This window comes from Trachurus trachurus (genome assembly GCF_905171665.1).
Source record: "Trachurus trachurus genome assembly, chromosome: 1".
Classification (NCBI taxonomy): Eukaryota; Metazoa; Chordata; class Actinopteri; order Carangiformes; family Carangidae; genus Trachurus; species Trachurus trachurus.
This window is the reverse complement of record NC_139891.1, coordinates 8066088-8085271: the sequence shown is the minus strand read 5'-3', so window position 1 is coordinate 8085271 and position 19184 is coordinate 8066088. Positions and strand designations below refer to the sequence as shown.

Here is a 19184-nt window from a genome sequence, read left to right as displayed (position 1 = left end):
CACATTTACATTCAATGCTGCCACCTAGTGGTGATGACGCATACACACATAAGCAGTTACACAGCAGACACAGGCCACAAGAGTTGAAATAAGTTATATTTTTATGCAAAATGCCCCAATTGTAATTGTTTCAGTTTCTCAAATTTTAGTATTTGTCGCCCTATCTTGTAATTATTTTTCTTCTGGATAATAATGGAAATCACAGAAATTGCAGCTGTTGCTCCATGTCATCCCCATCTGCCATCTGTCCTCAGGTAGAGGTAGAAAAATATCCAAATAACAAAACCTCTGTTTCCTAATATGGCCACTATATTCCGGTGGGGGGGGGGGGGGGGGTTCAGATTTTGCCCCTTGACATGTAAGAAACACAGAGTCAAGATGTTCCTAAACGAGTACTATAGGATACTGTATGTGATAGCATTAGAGAAAATGATATAAAATGAGTGAGAAACAACCATATGAAATCATTAAGAGTAAAATCAACTGATGTTTCAGCAGGTGAGGACGAGGACCCCCCTGTTATAATGCATGTTTCACTAAAGACACAAGGTGGTGCTGCTTTCATTTAAGTGTCTAAGCCAGAACCTCACACAAGTCAGTTTTTGAACGCACACTTGCAGGTGGATATAATAAAAATGTACCACATGCAGGTTTATAAATGTATCTTCACTGAGACTAAGATTATTAGCTATCTGTAATTTATTGTTGTTGTATTGCAAAGTACATTTCTCTTGGCCAGCTCTACACATCATACAGTTACATCTGGTGGCTTATGAAAGTGTCATTGCCTCACATTTCCAAGGAACAGTCACTGTTTTTTTTTGTCATATATTGACACATATATGAGACTATTAGCCTGTCTTTACAGTTCAATAAGAGCCATTGATGGTATTGATATTCATGGTAGCCTACAGAGAGTATAGTTTTATCCTACTGTTTACTGTGACAATAGTCACTGACCACTCTCTTCATTCTGCTTTATGATTACCCAATATTCTACAGTAAATCTAGTAATTATACCAGTATTATACCACTACAACTTGACATTATTCTGACTTTACTTGTTTGTTATTATTGGTAATGTCTTTACATTACTAAATAATTACCACATTATAAATGGTCCACTAGACTGTCATTTCTTTATTATTGCGCTCTACATTTCATCATTAATTATTACATAATAAACTTAAATTTAAAGAGTAACAAAGTTTTTGGGCTACAATTTCTACAAATTAACTACAGTAAATAGCTATCCTTTATATCATTCCGACCTCATCTTCTCCATGTACAGTCATTTTTTCACAAGTCATCTGGTGGTGGGAGCCTCACTCCACAATGATGAAGAAAAAAAAACTCTGACTGGTCACGTCACACAGACAGTCCACCCTAAATCTTAAAATAAGTGACTCAAAGGTCATGCTCACCTGGATGTGAACTCTCTTTCCATCACAAGGAATTAGGCCTACATTTTGAGGAAACGAATCATTTTGTTTGGGTTAAACTGTGTAAATAGGTATAGGCTACTGTAGATGAGAGTATGACATGGTGACAAGAACAACCAGGTTTGTTTAAGGTTTCTTTGAAATCTAAACTTTCAGGGTGTGATAGCAGGCCACTCTTTCATTTCCACTTTTGCAGACGGTCTACTTGCTAAAATTACTTGCCCGACCTCCCTTGGTACAGTTCCTCTAACCAATACAGGCTGAGGTAGGGGTGGGGTCAGGGGGTCCTATATTCTAGCAGAGAGTGAAAAAGTGAAGGAACGATGATGCTCTGATTTGAAACAGGATGAATGGTTACAGTCAGAGGAGGAATGAGATGTTATAGGCTGCTGTAGGCTACATGAGGTTGCCTTCTTCTCTTCTCACCTCCATTCAGTCTGAAGTCTTCAGTTTAAGGCTAAGCTAAAAGTTACACATTTTCAATATGAGTCATCATGAAACACTTCCGTTGTGTTGTGACTTTTTGCATGTTTTTCACAGTTCTCCTAGGCTATTTTTTTATTTTTATTTTTGTGTTGAGCTCTCAGGGCCACTGTAACTACAGTGGATATTAGTAGCTATTATCCTGGAGGGGCTGTGCTGCATAGGCTAAGCATAACTTTCAGCTAACTTTGACTGTAAAAAATAAACCTGAGAACTTTTTTTTTTTTTTTTTTTTTTTTAACTCTTTATACTTTTCAAAGGTAAAACAAAAAACAAATAGCCAACAAAACACTGAACAATTTTACGAATTCTTGGTCCAGTTTAAATAGGCCCATAGGCAACAAAACAGTCTCACTCATTGGCCAAATAAGCATGTCATTTTCGCCATCGTTTTTCACCCAGATCTTTTTAAACCTGAGAACTTTTGAAGGGTTAATGTTTCATTGATTGGGAGCAATAAAATGTGTGGATTTGAGTGCTGGTAACTAAGGTAAACTGTTCAGATGTGAGTGAGCCGCGGCTGTACGCCTGACTGTTGATGTCTGTTTCCTGGCTCTGAGTGTGTTTTCACGTGACCGCTCACAGAGCCTATGTGCGCCTCTGGAGCAGCGGTAGACTCTGAAAGCAAAAGGAAACAGCTCAATAATTTGCTAAATCACCTTAAAACAGAGTGGACGCCTGAAACCTCCGAGGATGTTTTCACTCGGGGAGAAAATGGAGTTTCTCATAGGAAACCCCTTTTCAACGCCGGTCGGTCAGAGAATCGGTAAGTCGCTGTTTCTTTTTGAAACTAGCTTTGAAGTGAGTTGTGCACTGGTGGATTAATATGACTTCATTAGTTCAACTTAAGTTATTAATTACACTTTTCGCAATTTTATGACCACGCGACAGTGGATGTAAAGCAACGCAGTCGCGCTTTTAATTTTGTCATTCAAGGTCTGAAAAGTTACATATTTAGCATCGAATTTGACAAAAACATGAGAAGAAAATTTCAGTGGCAGTGACGCGGCAGAGGGCGGGACTCAGCCTCCGCATCCTCTCATGTGATTGGTCGCTGCGACTTAGGCGACAACCGATGTAGCCAGTTACAGAGCCACTTGATGTTTCCGCTCACTTCCTCAATGATGTGCACAGCCTCACACTTACTGCCTAAAATGTTACTGGTCCTCTCCAACAAGAAGGCCTATTTGTCGGGTCACACCAGCTTTAAAGCTGGAGAATGAGCTCATGATGGCAGCAGGGGACTTCCCTCAGTGAGAACACTGAAGAAATGATAAAGCCCACACATCTTCCAAGAGGTAGCCTAGATGAGGCAAGTAGTAGGAGCCCCAGGAGGGGTTCACGTGCACCCCCCTTATTTTTTTTTCTAGTCTGGATTTTTTGCATCCTTGGAACCTCTAAAATAGAGATTTGGGTGATCCCCGGAACAAAACCTGTCCAAAATGTGTTTTTTGCTATGTTTTAGTACCCCTATGATACCTGTGGAATTGTTGCCAGGAATGCCAGTCAGACTGTCTTTCAAAGACTGTAGCACGCTCAAATTTCGAGCGAGCCCAAAGATAGAGATATCAATGTATTCGGGAGAACCTCAGGTTTCCAGTGTGACCAAGTTTGTTAAGCTACCTTGTCAGAAAGTGAGCTAAAAACCTAATGATTTAAAGTCAGATGAAAATTTTGTGAGGGAAAAACAGCCATCTACATGTTTTCAAATGGTCCCTTGACCTGTCACCTAGACGTATGTGAATGGAAATGGGTTATATGGGTACCTACAGGCCTCCCCTATCAAGACATACCTAATTTGTGTGAATCTAATGCAGTTTTGGGGGAGAACCATGCAGTAATTTGCATGCAGTAGCCTACAAATATGTCATTTCCGCCTATATACAAAATGGTGTATTTGACTATTTCTGCACACTGGGGGTTCATAAACAGTCACAAAATTGCATGAATTGGGTATGACTGGATAGCTGAGATGCTTGTGCATCCAATCAGCCTATTCAATTGTGATTTTAGTCCATTAAGTAGTGTATTGGCACAAATGGTGCTTATTGCTTGTCTTGAGCAATAAAGCCGATAAGAACAAGTTGAAGGATTACATGTTAAACAACAACCCCAGGCAAGTGTGGGAAGGCCTAAAACACATATTATCAGGGCAACATGGCTGGGTCTGTAAGGTCATTTTAACAGAGGAGCTAAACCACTTCTTTACCCGCTTTGAGAGACCCAAAGCATTCCAGCCTCCCACACACCGCTGCCCATAGTTTTCCTCTGCCCATAGTTTCCTCTGAGCATATCCACGCACACTCTCCCTCAAAGAACATCAGGTTCACAAGTGTGTGAATCAGAAGACAGCTGCTGATCCTGATGGAGTTCCTGGCAAAGTATTTTAAGTGTGTGCTGATCAGCTGTCTACTGTATTTACAAAAATATTCAACCTCTCACTGACATAAACCACTGTCCCTCACTGCCTGAAATCAGCCACCATAATCCCTGTTCCCAAATCCACCACCATCAGCGGCCTCATTGACTTCAGACCCATCACCCTAACACCCGTGGTCACTAAGTGCTTTGAGAGGCTGGTCCTAAGGCACATCAAGGACTGCTTCCCATCAGTTTGCCTACAAGACAAGCAGGTCCACCGAGGATGCTACCTGGAACATCCTTGGACTTCTGTTACAAATACGAATACAAATTACTTTACAAATTAATTTGTCTGTGATCGACCATTCGCAGAAGAGTCTTCTGACAATTTGCAGAAGAGAAGACTCTTTGTAGCTACCTTCAGCCTGATGGCTTTCTTCGTCCTGCAGTGAAGACAGAGGAGCCGTCCACCACCACTGCTTTCCTGGTCCATCAAGTTGTCATGAAGAGGATGATCCAAGTTATTCAGAATGGCCTCCTCCATCTTCAGTGTGCATCTCTCCACCACATCCCCCAGTGAGTCCACCAGGGAAACGTCATTGAGGTCAGTGCCTCAGGATGTTTGGCCTGTATCCTAGCAACGACTGCATGGAAAACTTTGCATTGAACTTGAGCAGCAGCCGTTGGTGGGATGTACACAATTGTTATGATTTTGAAACAATCTACTTTCTGAGTCCAATATCTCCGGCTCATCACTCTTGATGGGCAGGGAGTTGACATTTCCCTTGATAATTGACGGCAGAAAGGATCCAGTTCATCTCCACTTCCAGGCCTTTAACCTTTACTCCACTAGCATGGCAACCACGAAAGCACATCTTCATCTCAGCTGGAATAGGGTGGCATCCTCCACACTTACTCAATTTTCAGGGAAAGTTAGGATGCTTTTCGACTACAGCTCGGCATTCAATACCATCATACCAGACAAGCTGGTCACACTAAACCTCCCTCCTACCACCTGTGCTTGGATTAAGAATTTTCTTTCTAACCATCCACAGTCTGTTAAAGTTGGTGACAAGAGCTCTTCCATCCTGACTTTTGGAGGCACAAGACTGACCCCCCCCTCCTGACCTTGCGGAAAGGGTTTCCACCTTTAAGTTTGTAGGGATCCATATCTCAGAGGATCTATCGTGGTCAGCTGACATAACTGCCCTCGTCCAGAAAGCCCAGCAACGTCTCCCCCTCCGAGGGTCTTGAGATGGAACAAACTGCAGGAAGACCTTCTCATCTCAATTGAGAGTTTGCTGGTGTATGCCATGTCATCTGTATGGTATGCTGGCTGCACTGTGACTGACAGGAAGAGACTGCAGAGAGTGATAAGGTCTGCAGAAGAAGTGATCAGCTGTCCACCTCCCTCCCTGGACTATATTGCTAGCTCTGTTGCCTCTCCAGAGCTACAGCAATTCTCAGTGATCACTTCCATCCAAACCATCACCTGTTCAGCATGCTGCCCTCTGGGAGCAGGTACAGGTCCATCAGGTCCAGGACAAATCATGAACAGTTCCTTCCCCTGAACAGTCATTACTCTAAACACACAGTAACTTAACACAATAATATCCTCAAGAGCTCATGTATGAAATGCAATAACTAATGGTATAGGAGGAAGAAAAATTGCAAACATAAACTACTGTAGGAACCAGGGACATGTCCCATACATAATTCCTCTTGCAGAGGAAGCTTGATTTTAGTATTCCTCTTTATCATCAAAAGTCTCTGCTTCAATGGTCTCATCTTGTTGTTCTTCCTCTTCTTCGCTATCTGCCTCCTGTGTGAATATGTCAACCAGAGATGGAGGCATTATCGGTCCAGCAGTCCAAGGTAGCTGCCCGCTTGTAACCTGCAACTCTATGGTTGCAGCGATCAATGTGGGTGGAGAGACAGCACTGTGGTGGATAGCGACAGCATTGTGACGGTGGGAGGTGTCTAAGGTCCACTTCAGACTTAGCTGAGAGGGACTCATCCTCTCTGACCATCTTGTGTATCATCTTCACATGCACTGCATTAACTTTCTTTTGGAGTGGCAGGTTACAAACAGGCAGCTATGCCCATCTCTGAGCAGCCTAAATGACCTACATCTGGTAAATAATATTATATTGTTAACTGTGTTTGCCTTTTATGTATAACAAGAACATATATTACGAAATGATTTTCACCAGGGATGAGAGAAGAATGAAGATGGAGTACTGTGGAGTACTATGGAGTACTGTGGAGTAGTGTGGACTGCTAGACCCATAATGCCTCCATCTCTGGTTGACATACTCACACAGGAGGCAGATAGTGAAGAAGAGGAAGAAGAGCAAGATGAGACCATTGAAGCAAAACTTTATGATGATGAAGAGAACTACTAAAATCAAGCTTCCTCTAGAGGAATTCTATAGGGGACATGTCCCTGGTTCCTACAGTAGTTAATGTTTGCAATATTTCTTGCTCCTATGACCATAAGTTATTGCATTTCATACATAGTTACTAAATGGCTACATTTGGTGAAATTACTGTTTAGCACACGTGAATAAATCCTCCAATGTTCATTTCAAAGAGTGATTGAATTATTGCTCATGATAAGCAATAAGCACCATTTGTGCCAATACACTACTTTATGGACTAAAATCACAATTGAATAGGCTGATTGGATGCACAAGCATCTCAGCTATCCAGTCATACCCAATTCATGCAATTTTGTGACTGTTTATGAACCCCCAGTGTGCAGAAATAGTCAAATACACCATTTTGTATATAGGCGGAAATGACATATTTGTAGGCTACTGCATGCAAATGACTGCATGGTTCTCCCCCAAAACTGCATTAGATTCACACAAATTAGGTATTTCTTGATAGGGGAGGCCTGTAGGTACCTATATAACCCACTTCCATTCACATACATCTAGGTGACAGGTCAAGGGACCATTTGAAACCATGTAGATGGCTGTTTTTCCCTCACAAAATTTTCATCTGACTTTAAATCATTAGGTTTTTAGCTCACTTTCTGACAAGGTAGCTTAACAAACTTGGTCACACTGGAAACCTGAGGTTCTCCCGAATACATTGATATCTCTATCTTTGGGCTCGCTCGAAATTTGAGCGTGCTACAGTCTTTGAAAGACAGTCTGACTGGCATTCCTGGCAACAATTCCACAGGTATCATAGGGGTACTAAAACATAGCAAAAAACACATTTTGGACAGGTTTTGTTCCGGGGATCACCCAAATCTCTATTTTAGAGGTTCCAAGGATGCAAAAAATCCAGACTAGAAAAAAAAATAAGGGGGGTGCACGTGAACCCCTCCTGGGGCTCCTACTAAAGCTGCTGATGCGGGGAAAGATGTGTAATCAGGGCTGACATGAGCTGTGTGAGAAAATGTTACACACCCATCTCCGAGCCTTCCTTCCTCTTATCTCAGCCACTCACTTTCTCACACAGAAATGTCAGGGAGGCTTCAGCTAGGCCTACTTCTGGGGCGAAGGAGAACAGAAGCAGCTGACAGTCACATGAAGTGGAGGGAGCTGGAGAAGGAGGGAGAGGGGAGGGGAGGATGGGGAGGGAGGGAGGGAGGGAGTAGATGGGAATTGAGAAAGGCCGTGGTGAAGATTGAGAGAAGTGTGTGTGTGTGTGTGTGTGTGTGTGTGTGGGTGGGGGGGTGTTGGTGGAAAGGAATGAAGGAGATTTAGAGACTTATGAGGAGCCTGTGAGGCATAGAGCGCAAAGAAAGAAAGGCTTTGATTGCAAAACAGTTCAGAAGGGGGAAAAAACTGCTTTATTTGAAGTAGCCATAGCTTTTGCTTCAATTAGAGTGAGAGTCCAGCATTGGTTTAATAGTTTAAATATGCACCAACCTTTGCAATTTGCTTGATAAATGAAGTTATAAACTGAGGTCCCTGTGGGGCAGGCGTTATGGGAAGCATGAGGTTCAGCATTTTTATAGCCTGACCTGTCAGGATATTGTGTTGTCTTGATTTTTGATGATTTTTACAACTTCTGTTTTGTTTTTTTTAATGCATCTGTAGCAAGTCCCTGAACATGAAAAATGGAACGGGCCAAAAGCTATAATTCATTTTTCTGGTGGGAATGGCCGACAGACAGAGTTTGCTGGTGGACGTACTTGGAGTTTAGTAGCTTTAGTGGCCATGTATTTCCTTCTGGAGTTGGTGGAGACCAAAAAAGGAAGTAAAGGGAGAGGGATTATCAGAGTAACATTCATCCCATAGAGAGAAACACAGCTCCACAAAAATGTTAATGTTGATGTCAGATGTATGAGTCACACTTTACATACAAGTTGTTTATGTTCTGAAAAAGAGACAAGTGTTGGTTTATACTGCCCCCAAATGGCTAAAACAATCATTCATACCAGATTTACCTCAGATTATTGCCTATTTTGTAAGAAATATTTAATTGTTATTATAAATAACTAACAGTTCAAACCATGCTGTTGATGTCAACCTATACAGATATCACACAACATGACAAACCTATTTCTGTCTAAATGGACACATTTCTCCTAGAATTATCTCAGCATTCAATAGTATTGAATGTATAAACTATAAATGACCTGTATGACTTCCTCCTATCACACAGATATCCTGATACTGGAAGAAGATCCTCTGGTTATTGTGACACCTGTCTGTTCCTATCATCAGTGTTACTCTAATTTCATTTGATTCTTTCTCTTGTTGACAGAACAAGCGACCAGCGGCTCGCTGCAGTCGGAGGATTGGGGGCTCAACATCGAGATATGTGACATCATCAACGAGACAGATGAGGGGTAGGGATGATCTTTTGTTCCACTCATTTTATTTCTCGTCTCTTCAACGGAGCATGAAAACCAGTAGCCACTGGAACAGTCAGACTTTTTAATAAATTCTTTTGACCTGCAGCACAATTTCATCACGTGTCCCATATGGTGCTTACTGCCCAACTCCTCATGTTTTATTTCTGTTTTACATTTTACTATCGCTTCCTTTATGGTTTGCTTCTTCCTTTTTTGCGCGGCCATACAGATGGTTTTCATTGGATTACTTAATTATGTTTGAGTCCAATTTCACATTATCACTTTTGCTGTCACTCTGCAAGTCTGAAACACTGTGTTCAGACTTGTGTATGTATAAAGCTGTAATAAGATATTTAAATATGCTTTTATTTTCCAAGTAGTGCCTCTATATTTAGCTCATTTAACATGGAGCACATGATCGAAACTAAAAAGACAAACAGGCTAACTTCATCTGATGTTAAGTTTCTCGTTCTCCTCCTGCCAGGCCCAGAGACGCAGTCAAAGCCATAAAGAAGAGGATCGTGGGAAACAGGAACATCAGAGAGATCATGTTGGCCCTCACTGTGAGTTACCGTCTGTGGCTCACTGCCTGTCAAAGCTCTGTTCACGAGATGAGGATCGCATTGAGGCTTTATTGTGGAGCATCTTGAATTGCATGTTTTTTAAACTGAATTTGAGCTGGATGTGAATAACTTGGGCTGCGTGCCTGCATCACACACAGGTTCTTGAGGCTTGTGTGAAGAACTGTGGCCATCGCTTCCATGTTCTGGTGACGTCGCAGGAGTTTGTCGAAGGGGTTCTGGTTCGTGCCATTTTGCCCAAATACAACCCACCCACCACCCTTCATGACAGGGTGCTCAGCCTGATACAGGTGTGTGGATGCACCCACAGACGACAGAATGATCAAGGCTGTACTACATCACCAGATATAATGGTTATTTACATAAGAAGTTAATCTGCTCATGTCTGAATTGTTGCATATCAATTGTTTCAGCAGTAGTCAGGACACAGTTTTAATCTCTGGGAGTTGTATTATACTTTCTGTATTTTTCACAGTGTCTTCAACTATATCATGAGAACGTTCAGTGTGGTGTTGAAATTCCACACCTTTTAAAGTTGACCTAAGTTCAACTCTATTGTGTCTACAGATATATCCAACATAACAGTGTTATCTTTAGCGTTCCTTGTCATTTAAATGGATTCATGCATTCCTGTGCTGGTCGGTCAAAAGCAGTTTTGTGTAATCTCAGAACAGCAGGAACGATAACATTAGATAGGGTCAGGCCGGTAAATGCTGTGGATTGTTTCTTTCTGTTCTCTCTCCATGATGCTTTTTCTTGTCTTCTTGTTCTTTTCACATGTAATCTGTGTTTTGGACTGTGCGCTCTCTCTGTCTCATCGTATCTTCTCTCTGCCGTCTCCAGTCGTGGGCCGACGCGTTTCGTAGCTCTCCGTCCCTGGCAGGAGTCGTGTACGTATACGACGACCTGAGGAGGAGGGGCCTGGAGTTCCCCATGACAGACCTGGACGCTCTGTCCCCGATCCACACGCCAAACAGAGTGAGACTTTGGACTGAATTGTACCACGCGCCAAATCAAAACATGTACATGTAACCTACTGTATATCTCACTGTAACCTTCTGCCTTCATCTCCCAGAGTATCCCAGAAAACGGCGCTATTGAGACACCTGCCGTCACTCCTCCCACACATCAGCCACAACCTCAAGCTCCTCAAGCTCCTCCAGCAGCCCCCACTCAGAATCCTTCACCTCCAGTCCAGCCCAGTGAGGGACCAGTGGCGCTCTCTGCAGAGCAGGTATCACAGACTAACTAACACCTGTCAGCCAACAACCCGCGAAGACAGTTATATGTGGGATTGGTATGAGCTTATTTGTGGACAAATACTCCTTGGACCCTTGTACAGATTTTATTTTCATTCAGTGTAACAGAATGAAATTTTGTTGCAATTTGCTCAGACAGAATTAAAGGGATAGTTCAACATTTTGGCAAGCTGGCCCCTTGCCATAATCCCTATAGTTTTAGGAGTAGGTTCGTTACCTTTAATTGTCAGTGCAAGCTATTTTTAGAACAGCAGAGCAGAGCCGCGAGCTGCTCAGAGCTATGCTACAGAGGCTAATGGGATTTCTTGGTTTCCCTCATCAAACTGATCAAAGACACAATCCAACAACTCCAAAAAGTTGTGACCTGCAGATTCACCACGCAATAATAACGCACAATAATAACGAAGCGTTATGAGAGGGAGTTGTTTTAGAGGTAAATGCAGAGACTGCTTGCTGAAAAACTGTCCCTGAAGGCAACGTGCATCAGTGGTTTTGCATGTATTTACCTCTAAAACAACTCTGTCTCGTAACGTTTTGTTATTACCTCATAGCGTGGTGAATGTGCAGGTCACAACTTGTCCATGAGAGCGTTTTGGAGGGTTTAACTGCACCTTAAATCAAGTGTAGTGTTTAAATCATTGTGTAAAATGTCAGCCACTCGAAAACCTTAGACTTAAAGGGATAGTTCACCCTAGAATGATATTTTGCTCATTATCTACTCACCCTCATGTTGACTAAGGGCTGGAAGAATTTTCAGAGTCCACCGTCCCTTCTCTGAGTTACAGGGGGTCTTGGCGTAGCAGTGCATTTCAATGCAACGGTTGCAAAGGGACACCAGAGCTCTTCGTAAAAAAACACACACAAAAAAACATCCAAATACCTCCATGATGCTCGTATGTAATGTCCGTCTTGTGCTGAAGCCCCAAATTGCGTAATTGTCCCGAAAAAAATTAAATAAGTCTATATTTTAAGCTTGTTTGTAGCGGAACCTTCTCGAAGCTCCTCTTCCTGGTCCGTCCAAATCTCGCGTGATTTGCGCCGGCGTCAGTGCGGTTACTGCGAATCACGCGAGATTTGGACGGACCAGGAAGAGGAGCTTCGAGAAGCTTCTGCTACAAACAAGCTTAAAATATAGACTTATTTAATTTTTTTCGGGACAATTACGCAATTTAGGGCTTCAGCACAAGACGGACATTACATACGAGCATCATGGAGGTATTTGGATGTTTTTTTGTGTGTGTTTTTTTACGAAGAGCTCTGGTGTCCCTTTGCAACCGTTGCATTGAAATGCACTGCTACGCCAAGACCCCCTGTAACTCAGAGAAGCCACGGATAACCCCGAAAATTCTTCCAGCCCTTAGTCAACATGAGGGTGAGTAGATAATGAGCGAAATATCATTCTAGGGTGAACTATCCCTTTAACTCAATGAACCGTTCAATGAAATGATTACCTGTTTTTGTATGATAAAATAATTGATACACATTGAATTTTTAATGCTGTCATGTTCAAAGTTGAATAAATTCTTCTCTTTGACATGACTTTTTCTTGCTAAGCTCACATAACACCAATCGATCACTGTGAGTTTAGCCATTATCTACAAAGTAACTACAAAATGGATCTAATTGCGTGACTATTTTTTGTTGCAGGAACAGAAACTGCGTGGTGAGCTGGCGCTGGTGAAGGGAAACCTCACAGTGATGTCAGAAATGCTGAATGAACTGGCACCTGGTCAGACCTCTCCGGATGATACAGAGCTGCTACAGGTGTGCATGTGTCACAGTTGTCTCTACAGAGTCAGAGTCTGCCGTGTCTGTTGTTTGTGGGTGTTGATTATCAGTGATGAAATCTGGCGTGCACCAAAAAAGTAAACGACATCTAATGCAAAACTCAAGTATAGCCTGTTGGTGTTTTTTAGATATGTGTTATCCAGAGAGAACTGTACCTCAATATTTCTTCTACCCGGTAGTAACCAGTCCACAAGTGATAGACATGATCATTACACTAGGAATGCCAGACTCCTATCCCAGAAACAAACCTCCTCAAACACACAGTTATTTACCGTTCTACAACATCTTGGAACGCTTTGCTACTTCTGCTGCTACTCAAGGAACATCTGATGCCGTTGACCATGTGATAGAACAATACAGTTACTATTTTGTGCCGTTCTTTTTCTATTCTTTTACATTATATGAATATATTGGTGCTCTGACACCAGTACAGTTAAAGGGATAGTTCAACATTTTGGCTAATTGGGCCGTTGCCATAATCCCTATAGTTTTAGGAGTAGGTTTGTTACCTTTATTTGTCGGTGCAAGCTGTGTTTAGAACGGCGGAGCAGAGCTGTGAGCTGCTCAGAGCTACGCTACAGAGGCTCATGGGATTTCTTGGTTTCCCTCATGAAACTCATCAAATACACAATCCAACAACTCCAAAACGCACTGGTGGACAAGTTGTGACCTGCACATTCACCACGATATGAGGTAATAACGGAACGTTACGAGACAGAGTTGTTTTCAAGGTAAATACAGAGACTGCTTGCCGAAAAACTGCTCCCAACGGGAACGCGCATCAGTGGTTTTGCATGAATTCAAGTCTTGTAACGTTCTGTTATTATCTCATAGCCTGGTGAATGTGCAGGTCACAACTTGTCCACCAGTGCGTTTCGGAGTTGTTGGATTGTGTATTTGATGAGTTTCATGAGGGAAACCAAGAAATCACATTAGCCTCCGTAGCATAGCTCTGAGCAGCTCGCGTCTCTGCTCCGCCATTCTAAAAATAGCTTGCACCGACAATTAAAGGTAACGAACCTACTGCTATGACTATAGGGATTATGGCAATGGGCCAATTTGTCAAAATGTTGATCTATCCCTTAAGAATTGTAATGTATAATATATGCTTGCTAACCAGCAGCTTTTTCTTTCTTTCTTTGCAACAGTTCTTCTTTCTTTGTAACTTCTGTGCAATCTTGTTATGTTAAAAATGTTTGTTTTCCATTTTTATGTGCTGGACCCCAGGAAGATTAGTTGTCGGCAAGGCATCAACTAATGGGGATCCATGTTAAACTATAAACAATAAACAATCTGATCACTAGTGTGAGAAGATTTCTGATGATTTTCCCTCCTCTGGCCGAGCAGCAGCTGTACTCGGTGTGTAAGAAGATGCAGACGCGGGTGGTGGAGCTCATCCCTCAGCTGCTGGACGAAGGATTTGTCGAAGAGCTGCTCGTGGTCAACGATGACCTCAACAACGCCTTCATTCGCTATGAGCGGTATGCTGCAGTTTAGCTTTGCTTCAGTTTGTTTGTACGAGACTGTTTGGATTAAGACTGCAGCTGTATCCTGTTAAATTCCATCTCGGTTGTGTTGCGCTTGTGTTTTTAGATTCGACAGACTGAACAAGTCCCAGATGACAAACACTCAGCAGGTGAGAAAGATCAGGTCTCTCTGTTGAGTTTGAAATCATAAATGCAGCGCCACATTCCTCAAAAAGGTGTGAGGTTTTTGTCATTGTCATTGTAAAGCTGTGAGAGTCCACTCACGCAGCAGCTATGTGCTGTCCTCCTCTCAGCAGAGCTCCACCACCAGCCCAAACCTCATCGACCTCAGCCCTGAGCCCCCCGCTCCCGGCCAACCTGCTGTCATCACAACAACCAGCCAGCCAGCAGTCAGCACCTGGGCCAGTCAAAAGCAGACAGCCAACCACAGTGAGTGAACTCTGTACATACGTGATCTCTTTTTGCAACACCAAAGCTGCATATGTGCGATATCTTGTGGCTGAGAATAGGTGTATTTCTGCTACATAACAGGACGTGGTGGCAGCAGGACACCACCTACAACAGTTTGTGTGTGCGTGTGTCTGTCATTTAGGTCATGCCAGTTTTTGTTTGTGTAACACCATATCACAACAGAAGTTATCTTGAAGCACTTCAGATCTGGAGAGTATCAACTACAGAGTCAGACATCCAAAGAATTCAATTCAAAAAGGCATAAAAACACAACCACGGGCAGACAAACTGAACACATTCACACATGAAATATGGCATTGCGGCAAAAAAAAGAACTGTAGAATTATTATAATGAGAATGATATTACTGTGCAAATAAGAAAATACACGTGCACATTATGATTTTTTTTTAAAGCTGTATAAGAAGGCCATCTTAGTGCACAAAACGTTACATTTATACTGTTATTCTGCATACCTGACTTATAAGGGATATAACCCTAAATAAATAAATAACAGTGAGTTGAATTTGAAAGTCACTGTGCCTACAACAGAGGTGCTCAGTGCATGACTCGACTGGGTGCAGTGGGTGTGTGTGTTGGGAGGACTGGGATGGTTGGGAGTTGAGCAGCTGAACGACCTTGGGGCCCAGGGTTGCCCTTCATGTCTGTGTCCTCCAGACATCAGGGCAAAAATATTTTTGAGAGCCTTACTGTAGCGGGAACTACCACTGAGGTGGTTTTGAGAACTTTGGCACAAGATGTGTCTGTGGACTGATCAGCATCAGCAGCGGACAGCATCACAACAGTGCAATGCACACTCAGGAAACTTTACAGGTGGGTGGTTTAGATCAAAATAAAGGCTGAGTCTGGTGTGATCCCATGACAACATAGTCTCCTGTAAAAACAAAAACAAAACAAAAAACATGCATTACACCATAACATGCTCAAATGTGGTGAAAATGGTTCATTAACTTGTGTTTTCATGAATTAACCCTTTGCCTTCCAGAAGAGGAGGAGGAGTTTGACATGTTTGCCCAGACCAGAGGCAGCTCCCTGGCTGATCAGAGGAAAAGGTGAGTGTTGATGACTGGTGACAGACACATGTCATGTCATGGTACATGCTCTCTGTACATAGCTACATCTGATTTACATTATAGAGATTTGTGACTATATGTTGAATATAAATGGGTCAGTGACAAATAAGGGTTGGCAAGATAAGCAATGCAGATATATCTTTAATAATTGTTTTAAAAGAATCAGATTTGTTAAAATGCACATTTTGTTTCATTTTGGTTTTATGTCATTTGACATGACATTTGAACCATTATTAACAAAAGTAAGACTACAATGTCAAATGGTGTAACCACAAAAGAATAATACATTTTGAATATTTGATCCACCTACAGTGGATTTAAGTGTACTTATAAAAAATGAACTTTCTTCTGAAACCATTAAATTTAATTTTTTTTTTTTTTCCTATTTTTTATATTTAATGTTTAATGCATTTTGACAAGACTGAGCAAGACCTAAAACACAGTTTTTTCCCTAAATAATATGACAAATTATGTCAAATTTGTCAAGAAACATAGTGTTGTTGTTGTAGAGTTGTGTTCCAACAGTGAATCACATTTATTCCACATTTGAATCCAAGTTTATTTTCCTGTACTGTATATAGTCAGATTTTTCAGAAAAATACTGGTTACACCACTTGGCATTGAGTTCCATCATGTCATTGACCCAAATATTGTGAATATGTGATATCATTTGTAATTTTAATGTAGTTCATAGTAATACAGTCTACTGTACATGGTCCATGGTTTGATTCTCAACAGGACACACATACCTACATTGCATCATAACAATATATCCCTGATGTGTGTGTGTCCAGTGTCAGATACGAGGACCCGGGAGCTGTTGAGGGGCTCGCCGGCGCTCTGGACACAAGGTTGCAGGTCACAGGATCAGTGAGTGTAGCCTACCACTGAAACACACACGTGGATTTGACCAGAACCTCTTCTGTTTGTATAGAATGCTACAACGCAATCATCTTATTCATCTCTGTTTACTTTTCCTCTTAGATGCCACCGGCGAAAAACTCTGTGCAGAATGACATCGACAAATGGTTATCCTGTGATACGGTAAGACTGAAAAAAAAAGTTTGTGTGTTGGAAGGAAGAATGTGTGTATGATAAAAGTATGATATGATCAGCAGCCTTTGTGTTCTCTTGTGTTTGGAAATACAGGAAGAGCAGCCTTCGGTGTGTGAGGGAGTTTCCAGTGAAGGTATGTTGTTGTAACTTGAGCAACCCATTGCTACTGAGTGTAAATATTAGATCTTAAACTTAAACTTTATTATATTTGTATACATATTTGTGTCGTTATGTCTACACACACAAACACACCTAAGAATTCGACAAGTTTCTGGAAGATCGGGCAAAGGAAGCGGACCACAGCAGTCAGGGGATTCGCAGCGTGGGGACCTCCACCTCCAGACCGCCGCCAAAGTCTACCCAGCAACAGGACAGGTCACATGACCAACTCTTTTCACTCTGAGTGGGAACCCACTGGAGGAATGGTTGGATGTCAAGGTCAAGAAACTTGTACTGAAATGTACAGTGCCTACAGTCAGAGACATGCTGTGCCAAGTCAGGTTTGCTCTGAAAGAACACACACACACACACACACACACACACACACACACACATACACACACGCACACACTCGCTAAACCTGACACTACAGAACTGCTGCCCTATCAACTCAGTGCATCGTCTCTTAGTTCATTCTGCTGTTTGTATCTTTATGTAAGTATAAACAACTTTATGTGGATGTATTTATGAATTGTATTATTATAATGTTGAAATGTAAACAGAAACAAGTGTTTACAGTGAAGTAAAATGTTGAATATATTTGATATTACACCATCATGTGCCTTTGACCGAGACGGCTGATTTTGTGTAGATGAGAATAAACGGGGCTTTGTCCTGCAAACATGTCTCTGTTTTGTCGATGTCTAAAGTTTACAAGAAGTGAGTTCATCACCCCTCCGTTTATTGTCTAAGAGACCTAAGTGCAGTCTTTGTGTGGGAGAGCTGTTGTTTTTGAAGATCTTGTGTCACAGCGAAGCCAAAACAAGGTCAAATTTATACACTACCAGTCAAAAGTTTGGACACAGCTTCTGTTTTTCTTTATTTTTGTTACTTTCTACATTGTAGATTTGTTTTATTTGTTAGGATCCCCATTAGCTGCGCTCTAGAGCACCGCTAGTCTTCCTGGGGTCCACATTTAAAACCAGTAGACAAGTCAACAAAAACTTACATTCTGCACAATCGGATTGTCATCTACATCAAAGAGCAGAAGATACTCCAATGCACAGTGGTTATAAAATAAAATAAAAATAAAAGGGTAAAACAAATGAAAATGACAACAACAATAAAACCTACGACCCTACACAAAGATTCATACTGGAGACATCAAAACCATGAAGTAACACACGGAATTATGTTGTAAACACAAAAATGTAAATTAAAACCAAAGTGTTATCTGACCTAAACCCTGTTGAGGTAGTTTGGGGATGAGTTGGACCACAGAGTGAAGGCAAAACCTCTGGGAACTCCTTCAGGACTGTTGGAAAACCGTTCCAGGTGACGACCTCATGAAGCTGATGACAGAATCAAAAGTGTGTAAAAAGCTGTCATCAAAGCAAAAGGTGGCTACTTTGAAAAATCAAGTATATAAAACATAATCTGACTGCTTTGTATAACACTTTTGTGTTTACAACATAATTCCATGTTCTTTCATTATTTTGATGTCTTCAGTTTGGATCTACAATGTAGAAAACATTGAATGAGAAGGTTGTGTCCAAACTTTTGACTGGTAGCTAGTGTAATTTTTTTGGTTGGTGCTCATTGTGAAGTACATAGAACTGCTTTCTCATGACTCTGTGACTTAACTTGAAATGAACCCACAGTGTCAGTTGTTTTTTTTTTTTTGTTTTTTTTAAAGTATATTTTTTTGGGCATTTATGCCTTTATGGATAGTACAGTTGAGACAGACAGGAAACGGGGAGGCAGAGAGAGGGGGGATGACATGCAGTAAATGGCGCCCGACGCGGGATACGAACCAGGGCCGACTGCAGCGAGGACTGTGCCTCTATACATAGGGCGCCCGCTCTAACCACTACGCCACGCGACGCCCCACAGTGTCAGTTGTTTTTGCTCGGGGCACGAAAGCAGAAACATCAGAGCCTTGAATGAGAGGTGGGAGCTCAGGTGTGCTCTGGTCATACTCCATAATATGTCTGCTGTTTTAGTGAGAAGGCATCACTATGTTATTGTTTAAGCTCAAGGATGTCTGGCGTTGGGTACATAGAGTCCCCGGTGAAGTCAAGGGAGAAACTACAACTGAGCAGGGTGAAAAGCAGGAGACCAGAGGAACAGGTTTTCACTCCTCCGTGTCACCATCCAGACAGAAGACCATGTTTAGACTGTCCAGTTGTGTCTGTCTCTGTTGGATC

The 19184-nt window shown here is 41.9% G+C and overlaps 1 protein-coding gene across 2 annotated transcripts; it reads left to right on the top strand.

The window, feature by feature from the left end:
- Positions 1-2512: 2512 nt before the first annotated feature.
- Positions 2513-17620, top strand: LOC310991040 (target of Myb1 membrane trafficking protein). 2 transcript variants are annotated; one of them, XM_083978610.1, is made up of 15 exons: positions 2513-2691; positions 9015-9099; positions 9590-9668; positions 9827-9976; positions 10530-10664; positions 10762-10920; positions 12593-12709; positions 14081-14214; positions 14327-14369; positions 14517-14649; positions 15675-15741; positions 16557-16632; positions 16747-16806; positions 16912-16951; positions 17076-17620. In XM_083978610.1, exons 1-15 carry the CDS (start codon positions 2619-2621, stop codon positions 17219-17221), a joined length of 1497 nt encoding a protein of 498 aa, XP_083834736.1. In that variant the 5' UTR covers positions 2513-2618; the 3' UTR covers positions 17222-17620. The 2 variants fall into 2 exon arrangements, with proteins under 2 accessions (XP_083834736.1, XP_083834735.1); XM_083978609.1 differs by having other exon boundaries at positions 14514-14649.
- Positions 17621-19184: the final 1564 nt, after the last annotated feature.

Bases quoted from the DNA above. Each gene is read 5' to 3' on its own strand.
- LOC310991040 (XM_083978609.1), top strand. From the start codon at position 2,619: ATGTTTTCACTCGGGGAGAAAATGGAGTTTCTCATAGGAAACCCCTTT. The intron at 9,669-9,826 runs GTGAGTTACCGT...CATCACACACAG, and splicing joins AGATCATGTTGGCCCTCACT to GTTCTTGAGGCTTGTGTGAA. The intron at 9,977-10,529 runs GTGTGTGGATGC...TGCCGTCTCCAG, and splicing joins GGGTGCTCAGCCTGATACAG to TCGTGGGCCGACGCGTTTCG.